This window comes from Rattus norvegicus, chromosome 6 (genome assembly GCF_036323735.1).
Source record: "Rattus norvegicus strain BN/NHsdMcwi chromosome 6, GRCr8, whole genome shotgun sequence".
NCBI lineage: Eukaryota > Metazoa > Chordata > Mammalia > Rodentia > Muridae > Rattus > Rattus norvegicus.
In genome coordinates this window covers 20,584,923-20,602,661 of record NC_086024.1, presented here as the reverse complement: position 1 = coordinate 20,602,661, position 17,739 = coordinate 20,584,923, and the positions used below count along the sequence as shown (strand labels likewise).

At 46.6% G+C, this 17,739-nt stretch overlaps 1 protein-coding gene across 4 annotated transcripts in view; it reads left to right on the top strand.

The window, feature by feature from the left end:
• Nucleotides 1-12,887, top strand: part of Galm (galactose mutarotase) — a 51,742-nt gene extending 38,855 nt beyond the window's left edge. For 2 of the 4 annotated variants that reach the window (NM_001007704.1, XM_063261826.1), the window contains exons 5-7: nucleotides 9,000-9,141; nucleotides 10,698-10,872; nucleotides 11,726-12,887. In NM_001007704.1, the coding sequence (NP_001007705.1) occupies nucleotides 9,000-9,141; nucleotides 10,698-10,872; nucleotides 11,726-11,803 (395 nt within the window). In that variant the 3' untranslated portion in view covers nucleotides 11,804-12,887. Of the gene's footprint in view, nucleotides 1-8,999; nucleotides 9,142-10,697; nucleotides 10,873-11,725 lie in introns of those variants that run through there. The other 2 variants (XR_005505503.2, XR_005505502.2) reach the window with 2 other exon arrangements.
• The last annotated feature ends 4,852 nt before the right edge of the window (nucleotides 12,888-17,739 follow it).

Genomic DNA, 17,739 nt, shown 5'->3' with positions numbered 1-17,739 from the left:
TAGCCCGGGCTGTCCTGGAACTTAATCTGTAGGTCAGGCTGGCCTTGAACTCAGAGATCCACCTCTGCCTCCAGAGTGCTGGGAGTAAATGTTTACACCACTACCGCCTGGCTTTTTCTTTTTTAATATTTATTTATATTTGGTTCTGGGGAGAGTCTTATTGTATAGTTCCAGCTGGCCTTGAACCTGCCACTTAAACCAAGCTGGTCTATGCTGGGTGGTGGTGGCAAATCAGGAAGCGGAGGCAAGTGAACCTGAGTCCAAGGTTAACCTGGTCTACAGAGCAAGTTCCAGGACAGCCAGAGCCGTACACTGAAACCCTGGCTTGAAAAACCAAACCAAACCAAACAAAAAATAAAACAAAACCAGGCTGGCCCCAAACTCTAAGAGATCTGCCTGCCTCTGCCTCCCAAGTGCTGAGATTAAATGTGTGTGTGCCTGGCTGGTATCACTGGTATCACAGCTATAGCACACCCTGGATATTCTTTTCTTTGTTTACTTGTTTTGAAACTGCCTCATATGTCCCAGGCTAGATGCGTACTTGATCCATTCAGGGCTTCTCAACCCCTGAACAACCCTTTCAAATAAGTATCAACCTGTGCTTCATTTGAGGAAGCCAAGAACTTGAAAGGCACATGTGGTACACAGACAAATAGGCAGGCAAATATACCTCTACACATAAAAATAAAATTCAGTTAAAAAGGAAGAACGTTTGGATAAATACAATTGCAGACCTGAGCTGGATATGAAAATCATACTTTTTTTCCCCCCAGGCAGGGTTTCTCTGTGTAGCCTCAGCCTCAAACTCAGAGATCCTCCTACCTCTGTCTCCTGAGTTAAAGGCATGTACCACCACCACCCGTTGAATCTAAGGCAGGAAGTTGGTAAGTTTGAGTTGAAGACAACCTTTGCTACTGAGTTATCACCACAAAAATTTTAAAGGTGGGCGGGTGGTGAGATGGCTCAGAGGTTGAGAGCACTCGTTGCTTTTGCAGAAGACCCACGTTTGGTTTCCAGTACCCACATGATGGCTTACAACCATCTGTAACTCCAGTTCTAGGGGATCCGACTGCCCTTTGACCTCCACTGGCATCAGGCACATGTGAGGCGAACACATATGGGTGCAAGGAAAGCACTTACAGAATAAAAATCTTTTTGACAATTGTTTGTCCAGACCACTTGTTCTGTGGAGTCTGACTGCCAGATAGAGAGCAGGATACTCCAGGGAACTGGGGTTAACGGCTACCGATGATTATAACTTCTGATACCCATCAAGCTCCAGGGTCACTCACCTGGCCTCTGCAGCCCTATCTGGCCCCGCTTTGGTGGTTGTCATTAGGAACGAGTCCTGCTTTCTTCAATGCTTCATTTCCCTACCATTCCTGAAAGCTGTTGATTTGCTCACACTGAGTTAAGCATCTCTGCCTTTGTGTGTTTGTTATATGTGCTGGTAGAAAATGGAGGGGTTGTAAGTGTTGCAGGAGGCCCTAATGTGGTATCTGGAGTCTTTGCTGCATTGCTGTTAGTGGAAATAAGCCAATATACCCCTGACTAGTTCCCTGACCAATGCCTGGTGATGTAACTGCAGCATTCCATCTGTGAATCTTGGCATCCAATCAGGGGAGGGCAGCATGCTCTGTGATGCTTCGTTGGATAGGAAGTCTGTCTTCTCCAGTCTGCAGGCCAGGGATCTTTAACGAGGGAGGTACAGCTGGGCTTAGGAAGTCCTGGGGACCTTCTGAATGTGCATATGCGCTGTACTGGAGAGAAAGTCTGTAGCTCTTTCAGTATTCTCCAGGGAATTCATGATTCAGCACACAGTTTAAAACCCATTGCTCTAAATGTTTAAATAATGGAGAGTGGAAAGTGAAAAACAGAACAGAAATATCCTATTCTTAAATGAAACTGGCCATGCTCTGACACTCTCCTTTTACCGTATATGTGTGTGCACGCATGTATGTAACAAAACAAGCTATTGTGTGCCAAGTAGATGCCCACATTAGCTCTATCTTATAAATGGGGAAATTGAAGTCTGTGATGGGGTAGGAAGGGGTGCATGCATGCCATAGCATATATGTACAGGACAATGCTAATAAACACACACAGAGAGAAAGCACACAACTATTTCACTGTGGCCCATTTTGGATCAAGAGTTCATAAGAAGCAAGTTACCATTTACCCTGTTTCTTATGTCTATAACTTTCATTTTTTCAAAACCTATTTCTAAAAGTTACCACTTTTTTATTTAGGAGGTAAACTTTTTTTTTTAAGAAAAATTTATTTTATTTATATGAGAACACTGTAGCTTTTTAGACACACCAGAAGAGGGCATCATATCCCATTGCAGATGGTTGTGAGCCACCATGTGGTTGCTGGGAATTGAACTCAGGATCTCTGGAAGACCAATCAGTGCTCTTAACCACTGAGCCATCTCTCCAGCCCTCAAAACCTATTTCTAACATTAGTTCCTAAATGCCTTAACCTCCCTTGTAGCCCACTACCCTTGAGAGGCAGTGGAAAAGAAAGGATACAGGGGAAGTGGACCTGTTTAGAAAGGTTCTTTGGAGCAGCTCTTGTCTGTGTTATCAGGAAATCGGCAGTTCAGTTCACAGGTCAGCAGCGGCAGCTCTATCCACTCGCAAACACTTCATGGATTCCCTAGCAGTCCAGTTCAGTAAAGTTGGAATAGCAAACCCAAATCAGCAGCAGTTGCACTACCTAGCAGAGACAGCCAGGCCTCAGCCGGAGTCAGCAGGAGTCAGCAGTCAGTTGTACCTCACTCAGCTAATCAAAGATCAGCGAAGACCAGAGACCAACAAGCACTGCACAGCTAGCTATACCAGCAAGCCAAGCCCAGCCTCCATCACTGTCCATGGAGTCCTTTTTATACTCCCTCCAAACATCACATGTCTTGCCACAAACATGTGTCTTGCCTCAGCATGTGCATCTGTCTCAGCTGACCTCACTCTGCCAATCAGCCTGAGTCCACCGAAGCGGCAAGAAACTGAAGCACACCACCAGAAGTTTTCTGTCTATAGAGTCCTAACAAATGTAGCTCAACTCTGTAATGTAAGGTAGACGAATACATGTGTGTTGTTAGCAATGAATCTTTCATCACGTGTCCTTTCTGCTTGCTTTAGCTGCACAGCCTCTCTCCTGTGTCTGCTTCAGCAAAATGTTCCTTCACAAGTTTGCCCCAGCAAAGCACCATCTGACTTTCCAAAAACCCCACATTTCCATTTCATATGTCTTTTACTTACACCCCCAATTGTGAGAGCTCGGAATCTCTTAGGATCTGTGTCATAGTATATAAATGTGTCTAGCTTGTGTCCCAAGCATAAGTTCATAGGAAGCAGAAATCTATTCCTGTGTCAACATCTCCGGTCCCTCCTCAATCCCAACTCATCACTTAAGGTTAGAGTCCTGTCACACCACTACAAAACCTTTGCTAGCCCACTGGAATCCCACAATCATGGCATCTCCACAACCCTGTAAAAGTTGATATTGTAAGTCTGTCTCTGCCATCTGGTTCTAGGCTTCTTAAGGTCAGTTTAACCAAAAAAAAAAAAAAAAAAAAAGAGTTGGACTCAAAAATGCACTCCTGTCTGTGTGTATGCACATGCGCTCAAAAGCCACAGGATAAGCTCAGCCGTTGATCCTTTGGCTCCATCCTTCTTGTTTTGTGAGATCTCTCACTGGCCTGGAACTTCACAAGTTGGCTTGGCTTGCTGGCCAGTGAGCTCCAAACAGCTCCCTTTCTGCATCTTCCTGGAGCTGTTTTTTTTATATAAATTCTGGGGGTTAACTCAGGTCCTTGAGCACTTAAGCGATCAGCGAAGCCCTGTGTTTGGTTTCCCCAAGCCCCATCCAGAAGTGTTCTCAAGGATCCATGCTTCTGGTTCACACTCTCCTGAAGGCACTTAAAGACAGTGTGCAAAAGGGAAGATGGAGGAAGCGTGGCCTCCATAGGGACTTGTCAGTCAGTGCCCAGAGACAAAAACATCCTGGAGCGATTACTGGAGCTACTGCTACATAAATCATCCCAATGCACTCATTTATTGTCTAGTTGTTCCTGTTAGACAGGACAATTGTTAAAATATATTAGATTCTGGGCCATAAGCCACGACTCGTCTGGGCCATAAGCTTTGGCTCACTCCCTGACTAGCTCATAATTTATTTAACCCATTCAAACTTTCCTATATCTACCACGCGGTTAGTCACGTCTCTTCAACCCCAGCCCGCTTCTTTCTCTCTCAGCATTTCCCTGAGTTCATCTACCTGCTGGTTTATGTGCAGTTTCCTCAGTTCCTCTCTCTCTTCTCTCTACATCTCCTTTTATTCTCATGTTATTTCCCAGAACTCTCTCTCTTCCTGCCAGGGTCCCACCTCCTATTTCCTGCCTCGGCTCATTGGCCATTGGCTTTTTTATTGATAGGCAATGCTTATATGAAATTTTCTCTAAGGCAAGTCATTCTCTTGGGCTTCCAGCAAAGGTCAGAGCTGGCACACAAGCATCTGAAGACGTTCCTTCCTTGTTTGACTGTTGGCGTTGGCCTTTGGTTGGGAGCCCCCGGTATGACTCAATCTTCCTAATGATATGGTGGCTGGGCTTCTAGAGCACATGTCTTGAGAGCAGCCTAGGCTGAAGCCATTTTATATTTCATGACTGTGTCTCAGGAATCACACACCAGCAGCTCTGTTGTTTGAGGCGGTTATTAAGGCTCATGCAAGTTCAAAGAGTAAAGAGCAGTCAGCTGTCCCTGAAGGGTGTCAGTGTCATGTCAGCAAGGGCACACAAGGGATGGGAGTAGACCAGGGTGCAGTTGACCACAGTCAGGAAGAAAGACAATGTTCCTTATCATAAGACTTGAGTGTGAGACACTCAGTGAGATGAGAAAGGTCAAGGCGGATGGGTTGCAGAAGAGCCGTGAGCTTTCTCTTCACTATCAGAGAGTGAATAATTGTCGCTTTGTCAGCAATTAGGAAGAGGGAGACTGACTCCTGGTGACGGAGTCTGGCCTTGTCAGAAAGCTCTGTCTTCAGTGACCAGATCCACTTCTTACAAATTTCAGGAAGTGCAATGCAGATGCTGCGGCTAGAGTGGCATGTCCATGAGTCCTCTGTTGACTTTGTCCACACGCCCTCATGTCTAGATCACAGTCACTCCAGCACCATTCCTGTCGCCAACCTTGGCTGTTTCAGTGTACACTGGCCGTATCCTGTCCCCACTCCACGCCCCACCCCACCGCCCTCTTGTCTTCTTCACCTGCTCACTGTGACTATCTTGGGTCTGACTGGTTTCCTCCCATGGCAGCCCTCTGTGGCCACACTTCAGGATGTTGGTCTCTCAGAGACCATCATTCTTCAGCACCTGAAGAACCTGTGGCCCTTTGATCCTTCTGCTCTTTTGTTCTGCTACTCACCCACCCACTTATGACCTCATTTCCACCTGTACCCTGCATTAGCTTAGGTCAGGAACTCATCACTGAAAAGCACCCCTTTGCACACGTTCTCAACTTTGTCTCTTCTCCCTCCTCTTGCAATTTTCCAGCAAGCCCCAAGCTGTTTGAGGCAGCCCGCACTCACCACAGCTGCTATCCTGTAGCCATATGAACAGCCTGTGAGGGATCCTTACTGCTGTGTGTCTGTCCTCAGGCTTTGGTGGAAGGAGGAAGCAGGATTAGTCAAATCACTCCTGTGCCCTCGAGCTGAATCTCAACGTTTTCAGGTCAGAGGTCACCAACCACCAGGCTTAAGTTTTGGGGCTCATACCTTAACACACGCCTAGCCATATCGGGAGGATACGGATCCTCTTCAGAAAGCACACTAGATAGGTGGACAGACATATGGACAGACGGACAAAGATGGGTGGGTCTGGTGGCTTTCAGATTAGAACCATGACATGGCATCCTGTCTGTGGACATGTGTTCCATTTCATTTTCATTTTCTGCACATTTGGCTTTGCTCAAAGTGTGATTGGCGTCTCCTTTCTATTCTTAGCACAAAGCAGAAACACATATATGCAGATGAACTGAAGTCAAAAGAACTTGTTCATTTTCCAGAGTCTTAGAAAAACCAAGACGACTTGGGGAGCTGAGGGTGGAGGGTGCTGTCACCATGGCAGACACATCGCAGTGCATCAGGAAGGGCTGTCGTCGACACTGGGAGGCTTTGAGATATATCACTTTGGGCAAGTCCCGTTAGCATCTGGGTCAGCGTCTCTGCAAAGTGAGGGGTCTGCTTGAGGCAACTCACACAGCCATCTGGACTTTTTGTTCTTTGTCACAGACTGCTGCCGCCTTCACGGTGGCTCTTGTTCTCCAGCATCGGTTTCCAGCAGCTTAGCTTTTTCATCAAGCAAAGGTTCCAGCTCAGGCCGGCGGCCGTGGAGGACAGGAAACTGCTCCTGCCCTTTTAGAACTTGCCCTCGGAAGAGGCGGGAAGCTAGCTGTAGTCCAGTAGTGTAGTAAATGTTTGAGTAAGTCTGTCTGATGATAACAAAGAGGAAGGAAGGTTCAGTCTGCCTGTAATTTTGCTACTGTTACAAATCGTAACATAAATATCTAATGTGCGGGAGTGCTCCCAGGAGAGATGCTGTTCGATGGTTCACACAGTACTCTGACTTCTGTTGTTTTGTAAATGTAGATATTTGAGACAGGTTCTCTCTAGTGTGTGGCTCTAGCTGTTCCGGAACTCAGTACGTAGACCAGTAGGCCAGCCTCGAACTCACAGAGATCCACTATGCCCAGCTTTGTGTTTTTAAACTATGTCACTCAGGCTGATCTCAAACCGGAAATGCTCCTGCCCAGTCCCCACGGGCTGCTCTTACAAGCATGCACCACCACATTACAGATGACTCCGTTTTTCTCCCTGTTGTTTGTTGGTGTTTCCTGTTGTTGCACTGTACCCCAGGGTGGCCTTAACCTCAGGGCAATGCTCCTGCCTCATCCTAAGATCCCAAGTGTGTATCACCATGTGTGACTTAGAGGCTCCCTATGGTATGTGTACGGGTATTTTTTTTCCTGCATGTTTGTACATCATATGCATACCTGGTGCCTGCAGAGGCCAGAAGAGGATACCAGAGCCCCTGGAATTGACATTGACAGACATTTTGTGATGCTGGTATGCATGCTGGGAATTGAACCCGGGTTCTCTAGAAGAGCAGCTGGTTTGTTCTTAACTGATGAGCCATCTCTCTAGCCCATGGGAAAATTCTTAAGTAACGAGTTAGACTTTACCAGAGTGTGGTAGGAGTCACAGAAAAGGACATCCCACCTATCTAAAAAAAAAAAATTGCAAGGACATGGTAAATCTAAGGGACAAATTTTCATAATCTCCACACAGCTGCCTGTGAAACACATGACAGCATATTAATGAAAAAAAAAAAAGATTAGGCTGGGCTGTGGCAGTGCACGCCTTTCATCCCAGCACTTGGGAGGCAGAGGTGGGTGGGTCTCTGGGTTTGGTGCCAGCCTGACCTAAAGAATGGGTTCTAGGGCTTTCAAAGCTGTACCCAGAGAAGTCCTGTCTTGAAAAGCCAGGGAGGGGGGAGGGGGGCTTGAACCATATGACTTCTTTCTTCTCATTTAGCAAAGAAAGGAAAGAAGCGGGGAGGGAGGGAGGAAAGAGAGAAGGAAGAAACAAAGAGAGAAAGAAAAAGGAAGGGTGGAAGGAAGGAAGGGAAAATCTTATTTTGGAAGTCTATATTTTAAATGCTAAAAAAAAAAAATGTACCCAGTGGATCCCCACCATCTAGGATTTGGCCTTTGAGATTCAGAATTAACTGCAAATTCTCCCAGAACTAATCAGGATGCAGAGGACTGACTGGCACATCTACAGCTGATGTGCTTGCTCGAGTGTTTCTGGCGCCACCTGCTGGGAAGCGGGTTCCTTTCCCTTCTATTCAAAGGGCTAGAAACCTAAGAATCTTGAAAAAGGAGGCAGGGGTGGCTCTCCCAAAAAGGAATAGGGAGGCTGCTGGGTTATGGGGGGTGGGAGGGTTATGTCTCCACAATATACAGAAAAAAGCTAGTCATGGTGGCACAGGACTGGGCAGGCAGAGTTGGTAGAACCATGGGGATCACTAGGCCAGCCAGCCTAGACTAGTCAAGTTCCAAGCCAGTAAGAGACACTGCCCCCAAACAGTAACATGGGTAGGACATGGTGGTTGGTACACGCCTTTGATCCCAGCATGAGAAGAGGTATAGTGAGACCTCGTCTCAAAAACAAAATAAGCCAAACATTTGACCATAATTGAGACCATAAAAAGGCCTCAGCGGTTTCTAAGGTAGAAAAACTTAGCCAACATGGAGTGCTACTGAATCCAAGTTTATACAGGTTCTGAGGACTTGAACTCAGGACATCTCTGAACCATCTCCCCAACTTGGAATTTTTGTTTCAGTACTTTTATTGGTTTTGTTTATTTTAGAGACAAGATCTCTGTCTATCTGTCTGTCTATCTTGTTTGTTTTGTTTGTTTGTTTGTTTGTTTGTTTGTTTGTTTGTTTTGGTTGAAACAGTCTCTCTGCATGGCCCTGGCTGGCCTGGAACTCATTAGGTAGATCAGGCTGGCCTTGAACTCACAGAGATCTGCCTGCCCCTGCCTGCTGCATGCTGGGATCAATCAGCTTGAATTTCTGATCCTCTGGCCTCCACTTCCTGTGTGCTGGGATCACGATGTAGACTTCCCATGTAGTTTTACGTGTTTCTGGGGATTAAGCACAGTGTTTCTCGTGTGCTGTGGAAGCCCTCTACCAACAGAGCTACTCCCCACCCCTCTTGTCCGTGTTATATTGTTTCAGATACTGCATTTGGCAATCAGTTGCATATTCTGATCCAGGGAACCCAACAACTCATTCTCCTCCCTGGGATCCAAGCTCCCATCCTTTCTACAAATTGAAAGGAAGGCTGAGACTCTAGAACCGATGTGTCGTCAGGACAGCACATATAAAGCTCTGGTCCTGGTAGTAACACCTGTGTCTTCTCCGATTTCTTCCCAGGAGTCATTGCTCCGGTGGAAGGAACTGCTTTCGACCTGAGAAAGCCAGTGGAGCTCGGGAAACACCTGCAGAGTTACCACATCCATGGTTTCGACCATAATTTCTGTCTGAAGGAGTCCAAAGAAAAGAAGTTTTGTGCAAGGTTGGGAACTTTGTTCTTAGTGCCTCTACTTGGGAGAAGAAATTGCAGGGGTTTTGTTGTTGTTTTGGTTTGCTTTAGTTTTGTTTTTTTTGTTTTTTGTGGTTTTTGGGAGTTTTTTTTTGTTTTTTGGGGTTTGTTTGTTTGTTTGTTTGTTTGTTTGAGGAACATTCCCTATGGCGGTTTCAATAGCACCTAATGGGAGCAGAGATCAAATACCACACCCCATATCTTCGTGAAGTCCCCTGCCATAAGTGAATTCTGTAGAATCCACACCCCCCCCCCACCTCCTCCCTGTCATCTTATCCAGCATCCTCTCTGGCTTCCATCCCTGCCTATCCTATAAGCCATTTTCTCTAATTCTCCAAGGCCCAAATCTCCTGCTCTGGTCACCTCTGCCTTCACTGAACTCCATTGTCTGGACCTTTCTCCTTGGAGCTCTAGGAACAGGGGCCCCTTAGGTTCCACCTGCTCAGGAAACCTTCCTCCTGTGCACCTGTGTGGCTCGTGCTTCTGTCCTCACCACCCTACCCGAGGAGCCCTTCCCGCCTTCTGCCCGTGTCAGACCCTGGGCCTTCTCTTCCCAAACATTTTCCTCCAACCTCTTGGTTGACAATGTATTGTGCTTTTAAAAACTTTTTTAAGTTATATTATTAGTGTGCATCAGGGGGAAGATGGGAGAGGGGGAGCGAGGGAGGGAGGGAGGGAGGGAGGGAGGGAGAGAGAGAGAGAGAGAGAGAGAGAGAGAGAGAGAGAGAGAGAGAGAGAAAGAGAATGAATTCAGAAATGTACTCTCAGGTTTGTAGGGGCAGAGCCATCCCAGCAGCCCGACAACATGCTTTGTTTGAATGATTTCCTGTGTGATTTGCCTACTGCTGCAAGACTGTGCGACACAGCCTTCACATCCCTCTGACAAGAAGTACAGATCCAGGCCAGGCAGTGCTGGCACAGGCCTTTAATCCTAGCACTCAGGAGTTAGAGGCAGGAGGATCTCTGAATCTGAGACCAGCCTGGTCTACAGAGTGAATTTCAGGACAGCTAGGGCTCCACAGAGACAACCTTGTCTTCCAAAACCAAAACAATTAATCAGTCTTTTCGGAACCCTGTGGGTGGGGGTGGGGCACAGGCCTTTAATCCCAGAACTCCGGGAGGACAGGCAAGTAGAGGTCTAAATTCCAGTGCAGCCTGGGTCACACCCTTGGGAACTACGTCTCAGTGGCAGTGGCAGAGTGCTCACAGACAACTACAGGGCCTGGGATCCACCTTGAGCATCCCAAGGGAAGAACCTCAGGACGATTGGATTGTCTCTCTCCAGCCTGGCTGCTCCTCCCCAACTCCCATAACTGGCTGTGGTCAGTCTGTGTTACTATTCCCCAGAGAGGCCAAGACCATGTGACAAGTTGTTTCTGAGGGTCCTCAAAGCCAACAGCCCATGCCTTCCCTGAGAAGCTTCCAGAATTTGTGTCCCCCGTTCTTCCCTCCAGCATCCTTCTTGCCCCTGTTCCCAAAGCTGTTTCGTGGCCTCTTCCCCACTCAGATTGGTTTGTCTTTGCCCCCAGGGTGCATCACGCTGCAAGTGGGAGGATCCTGGAAGTGTACACCACCCAACCTGGCGTCCAGTTCTACACAGGAAACTTCTTGGATGGTACCCTGAAGGGCAAGAGTGGAGAGGTCTATCCCAAGCACTCTGGTTTCTGCCTCGAGACCCAGAACTGGCCTGATGCAGTCAACCAGGTAAAGCTACAAGCTCGCCTGTCAAAGTGGCGTTGACCCACTGACAGGAAGCAGGGCAGGCCACAACACTCAAGCTTTTCAATGTATACAATATATACAACCACAGAGGATCCACAGCTAAAAAACTGGTTAGAGGCACACGTTTCGAACCACCATCCTTCTTCGGTGTTTTTCCTTATCAATCCTCATTCATTTTCTGCACTCTCTTGGGGAGCGGGGGCTGAGCAGGGACAAGCCATGGAGGTCAGAGGACGACTTGCAAGGATTAGTTCTCTTCCTTCATGTGGGTTCCAGTGATTAAACTCAGGTCATCAGCCTTGGCCTCAAGCACTTTTACCCCCTGAACCATCTCTCCAGCCCACAACCACTCTGCTGAGAGACCCTCCGATCTTCCTGCTTGTTCCCTCATTTCCTCTCTAGGTGTTACTCAGAGCATCCCTCCTCAAAGTGTCAGTCACAGGAAGAAGCTTGTGGCTTACTCCAGAATGAAAGTCCAGGCATTGCTTCCTGGAGAGATGGCTCCTTTTTTTTTTTTTTTTTTTTTTTTTTTTTTCCTTTTCTTTTTTTCCGGCGCTGGGGACTGAACCCAGGGCCTTGCACTTGCTCGGCAAGAACTCTACCACTGAGCTAAATCCCCAACCCCAGGCATTGCTTCCTGTAGCAAGTCTTTGACAAAGTAGGCTTGGTACTATGGGAGATTTTCTGTTCCTCACTGCAGATCTGGGACATACTGTCCTCACACTGGCATGGGCCACAGACCCTGCTCCAGACACTAGGACAGAGGCACACCCCATATGGCTGTCTGTATAGCCGTGATGGCTGGTAAGGTCTAACCACTGATCTCCCGTCACAGCCCCAGTTCCCTCCGATACTGCTGAGGCCTGGAGAGGAGTACAACCACACCACCTGGTTCAAGTTCTCCGTTGCTTAAAGAAGACAGAAGATGGGACCTGGTTCGAGGCCAGACTGGTTCCCACTCATCTGCCTCGCTTTAAAAGTAATCCTGTGTGTTAAGTCATTCAGACGGTAGCTGCCATAACAATCAACTAGAATACCGATACCCTTTCCCGAGAGCTGGCTGTAGGCTGTGTCTAACGACCAGCTCTGTTCTCTGTCATCACTAAGGTCTGCTCCTGGTAGAGAAGTGGTCCTCTGGACTCTCCTGACTTCATAGGCTCCACCTCTCCGTCCTGGCTCCATTGTGTCCGTTTTCTTCAAGCCTTCCTTTCCTTGACAGAACTGTTTTCCTGCCTTCTCTTTTACCTCAGACTACCCCCGCAGAAGTTTTAACCAGGTCTTGAGCTATGAGAATTCAGGTTCCCCTTCTGTGCCCCTACCTCAGTCTGCCTAAGCATTCCTAGGGCCACTGAAGGACAAGCAGGGTTTTGGGCCCTGTCCTGTCAGAGCCTTCTTCTCCGGAGCTGCAGAGATGGCTGAGCAGTGAAGAGCAGAGGACCAGAGTCCACCCATGCCAGGCTCGAGGGGAGCAAGCACCCTCTTCTAGCCTCCGGGGACACCTCCACACGTACACATCCACAACGGTTAAAAACAAACCTTAAAAAAGCAAAAAAAAAAAGGGGGGGTTGGGGATTTAGCTCAGTGGTAGAGCGCTTGCCTAGGAAGCGCAAGGCCCTGGGTTCGGTCCCCAGCTCCGAAAAAAAGAAAGAAAAAAAAAATCACTTTAGAAGCATTAGAGTTGACCTATCTTTTTAGAGATGTTGTGATTTAAATTGTAAGACCCAAAAACCCAGAATAATTTCAATTTTCCTGCTTTCGTGGTTAACTAGGAGCTTGGCTAAGGTGTAGCAAGATGCACGGGCATAGAAGGCTGGAGCCTCACATACTTTGCACTAGAAGTAGACGCTCCCCTGAGATGAAGTGGGTGGAGGCTCCTCTTTTCCTCAAAGGTTACATCATCGCTGATGTGCCTAGGCTGCTGATTTTGAAAAAACGCATATAGTTTGTGTTATTATCTACTACAGTCAGTTCAAATAAAACCAAAATTTCCATCTTCAGAAGATTCTTGTTCACTGGTGTGTGTGTGAGTGTGTAAGTGTTTGTGTGTATGTGAGTGTGTGTGAGTATGTGAGTGTGTGAGTGCGTGTGTGTATGTGAGTCTGTGAGTGTGTGTGTATGTGAGTGTGTGTGTATGTGAGTGTGTGAGTGTGTGTGAGTGTGTGTGAGTGTGAGTGTGTGTATGTGAGTGTGTGTGTGAATGTGTGAGTGTGTGTGAGTGCGTGTGCATGTGAGTCTGTGTGAGTGTGTGTGAGTGTGTGTGAGTGTGTGTGAATGTGTGAGTGTGTGTGAATGTGTGAGTGTGTGTGTGAGTGTGTGTGTGTGTGTGTGTGTGTGTGTGTGTGTGTGTGTTGTAGTGCTCATGCATGCCCGTGTAGAGCTGTGAGGATGATTTTGGACATCTCTCTCTCCACTTCTTTACCTTGAGTCAGTGCCTCTCCTGAGTCTGGAGCTTGGCTTTTTTCAGCTGGCCGGCTGCCACGAAGCCTCCTGTCTCCACCACTCCCCCCACGCACCAGGGTTACAGGTATGCGTGACCTTGCCCAGACTTCTTACTTGGGTGCTAGGGATCTGAACTCGGGAAGTCATGTATGCGAAGCAAGCACATTTACTCACTGAGCCATGTAGACTTGTCTTCTCACCTGTGAGACAAAGCGACAAGAAGTTGAATACACGTCAGCAGCATAGGACCTAAAGCTGAGATATGAACCAGGTTCTTTTTCTTCTGGCCCACGGCCCTCCAGTGATGACAGACCACAAAGAAAGGGTGAACAGCAGATGCTTGAGCCACCAAAGCCCTAAGCAACAAAAGCTAGGAGCCTAGGGCTGTGGCCATGTTCCTCTTCCTCGCTACATTTAGGCAGACATGTAGGCCTTAAAAATCACTGCTCAGAGCTCCTAACAACTTTGATCACTCTCTTCTAGGACCCTCTGTATAAATAAACCCTTACGGTTCCCATTGTGGGGGAGCTGTTTCCCTAAAAGGGAGGACAGAGGCTCCTAAGAATCGGGAAGTTTCTCAGAGCTGTAAGATTTGCAAGGTCCCTCCTCCAGGCTAGAGAAGTTAGCGTTCTCTAGAGTAATAGAACTTATAAAGTGTATTTTTTAGAATGACGTATAGGCTGTGGTTCAGCTAATCTAATCCAACAATGGCTACCATGAACTGAACAGAAGGCCCAAGAATCCAGTAGTTGTTCAGTCCATGTGGCTAACTGGTCTTCAGTGTACACCAGAATCCCGAAGAATTATGCTCTGACGCCAGCAAAGGAATGGGTTGGCTAGGGAGATGAGAGCAAGCCAGCAAAGAGCAAAAGCTTCCTTCTTCCTGGTCTTTATATAGGCTCACACAAGTGTGCTTTTCCATTGTGGGGTTTCCATTCTTTCCAGGTATAGTCAGGTTGATAACCAAGAATAGCCATCACAAGCCGTAAAGAATCACAAGGGAGAGAAGATCTCAGTCAGCCACGCTGCCTAAAAGATGTATGGTGGGACTCCATAGTACTTTCCATGAAGCCGTATCCATCCAGGATTGGGTGGGTGGGACTTAGTGATTCATTTGCTTCGGCTCACCCACACTCCTGTAAGTGGCACCAGCATCCACATCATCTGTACTCTGCAAGTGCAGATAAACTCACTGGTCCATCAAGTTGGACTTTGATGGATGTCTTAGTTTGTTCTGTGGTTGGTGCTTTGTTTGGGGTGAATAGATATTTATGTCTTAGGAAGAGTTAATACAGCATGCCAGGAGTCTCTTCCACAATCAGCTGTTGGTTTTAACTTCACCATTATGGTTGTGTATGTAAATGGATGGTGTCTGTCATCTGACCTTGAAGGGTAAGGAAGGTGTTGAAGTCCTTGTGAAAAACAGGTCATGGCAGACCCAGAGTCTATGTCTATATCCTTGGTAAGAAGTCCAGCCCTACTGGCACTATACACAAGAAAAGAAGAAGCTCCCTCCCCCCCTTTTTTTTCTTTAATAGTAGAAGGAAAAAATTATAATTCATGTCTTAGTTACTTTTCAATTGTGTGACCACAGCACCATGGCCAAGACAAACAAGTTTATTGAGGGTTTACAGTTTCATGGTGAGTCCATGCCAGACAGATCATCATGGTGGGAATAATGGCGGCAGGCAGGCAGGCATGGTGCTGGAGCAGTAGCTGAGAGCTTACATACTTATCTGAAAGTTGGAGACAGAGGGTGAGAGGCAGGGCTGAGAATGACATGGGCTTTTGAAACCTCAAAGCCCACCCCAGACCTCCAATAAGGTCATGGATCCTAATCCTTCCCAAACAGTTCCCACTGAGGACCAAATGCTCAACTGCATGAACCTGTGGGGGACCATCCTGTCCAGCTACCACAGTCTGTAATATATAGCACTGGTAAAAAGGGAGTTTCTGCCCAACTACCACTGGTACAAACATATGTTAATACTACTTTATTGGAGGGAAATTTGACAGAATCTATCATTATTGTAAAACTCATGACCTAGGGCTGGATGTCTCACACCTTTAATCCCAACACATTGGAAGTAGAGATGAGCAGATCTCTGTGTTTGAGACAGCCTGGTCTACATAGTGAGTTCTAGGACAGTCAGAGCTATATAGAGAGACTCTGTCTCAAAATAAATAAATAAATAAATAAATAAATAAATAAATAAATAAATAAATAAATAAAAAAGCCTGTTGTCAGAATACGGTCCAGAAATGGAGTCATGTCAGAAGCTTTTTTAAAAGATTTATTTATTATATATAAGTACACTGTAGCTGTCTTCAGACACACCAGAAGAGGGCATCAGATCCCATTACAGATGCTTGTGAGCCACCATGTGGTTGCTGGGATTTGAACTGGGGACCTCTGGAAAAGCAGTCAGTGCTCTTAACCGCTGAGCTATCTCTCCAGCCCATGAGGCAAGTTCTTAATGCTTGTGAGAACATCCATGGAAACAAGACAAGAGTCCTGTGAGCTCAGTTTCTTCAAAACACAGACTTGTTCTCGGAATGTATCTTTGTGCGTCTCCCAGGAGTAGCAGGTAGGAGTGTGTTTACTTCAGGTTACTCATTATTGCCTGCAGGTGTTATTCGATTAAATAGCCATGGAAAATCATGTTTTTGCCATGTGTGTGACTTGCCCTTGTGATTATACATGGCTTGAACTCGAGAACTTTACCTTCCTTAGCCCTCAGAGTATAAATTGTCTGAGGCTCTGACTAAAGTTGGTTATTGCATGGGACTTTCGTCTGTTATTTATCAGCTCTGTTACCCCAGGTTGCCCCACTTCTAGAGCAGAAAACAAAGTAGTTCAGAGGCCTGAGTTTGGTTCCCCACTTGTGTGCCAGGCAGCTCAAATTCCAGCTAGGGGATCTCCCACCTTCTTCTGGCCGCTTTAGGCACCCAATACATGTGACATTCACAGAGACACACAGATACACATAAAAAAATAAATGGACTGAACAGAAATCTAGAGCAAGCCTGTATAGGCAGATAACAATGTGTATCAAACTGTAATTGGTAATAATGAAGAATTTAAGCGACCCAATAAATGCCATCGACGGGGAAATATGGTCAGCTGAGAACCTCATGAATGAATATCAGAGACTGAAGCCATTACCAAGGCAACTGGGCATAAGAGAGGCAGTGTTTGATGAAATTTCACCAGGCCAGATAAAGCTGTTCACAAGAATTAAGAAAGATTAATTCAGCAGGGACCTTGGGACTGGAATAAGACTTTAATAGCTTTGCTGAGTCCCACCATGGGACAAGATCTTTAAGAGACAGGAGGCTTTGGTGAATCCGAATGAGTTGGAGTAGCATATAAATCAGACTCATACCGTGCTAGAGCAATAACAAGGAAATGAAAAGGAAAAAAAAATAAAAATAAAAGCAAGCAAACAGGGCTGGAGAGATGGCTCAGAGGTTAAGAGCACTGACTGCTCTTCCAGAGGTCCTGAGTTCAATTCCCAGCAACCACATGGTGGCTCACAAGCATCTGTAATGAGATCTGATACCCTCTTCTGGAGTGTCTGAAGACAGTGACAGTGAACTTATATAGAATAAATAAATCTTAAAAAAAAAAAAAGCAAGCAAACAATGGGGACCCATCTGGGTTACCTGAGAGCAAAATGTGGCAAAATTTTGAGCCAGTGAAAAAGAAAATGACAAAGCTAAATTCAGTGAGAACCTCTGAAGATGTTAAAGCCTGAAAACAGTGTGTGAAAGAGAGATCGTTCAGATGAAAAGGGCAGTTTATCCCAGGGATGGGCAGCTATCTATCCAGAGTAACCCGCTCACGTTTTCCTCCTGCAAGAGAGTGTAGCAAAGATAGAAATTATTCATTAAGGCCAAGGTATGTCTCAAGAGGCAGGCATGTCTGGCGGAGGGGCAGCAGACCTATCACACAGCACTAGCTAAGAGCCTGTCCGTCCTGGGGAGTCACTTCAGTCGGCAAGCCAGGGTGGCAGCTGGAGCCAGCCTCCCCTTGAGCCTGTTGGAGGTGCTACAACAGCCTCATGAGAGTCCCCAGGATGAGGCAGGTCAGCTTATGGGGACCAACTCAATAGTGTAGACTAAATAAAGTGGTGCCTCCATGTATATGGCTGCGCCCCACATTCACCTCTTGGGGGAAAATGGCACATGTGTGTTGTTGTAAAAATATAAAAGATGAAATGCTGTCTTTTACCCCACTTTAGGTCCAGCACCGCAGATATCTTGCCAGAAGCATACATCCCAACTCCATAGAGTCCCACACAATCTCCAAAATTCAATTCTCCACATGAAAAGAACACACAACACTATAACCTCTGATCCAATAGATAAGATATAATTGCCCACCTAAACATACAAAGCCCAGTACAC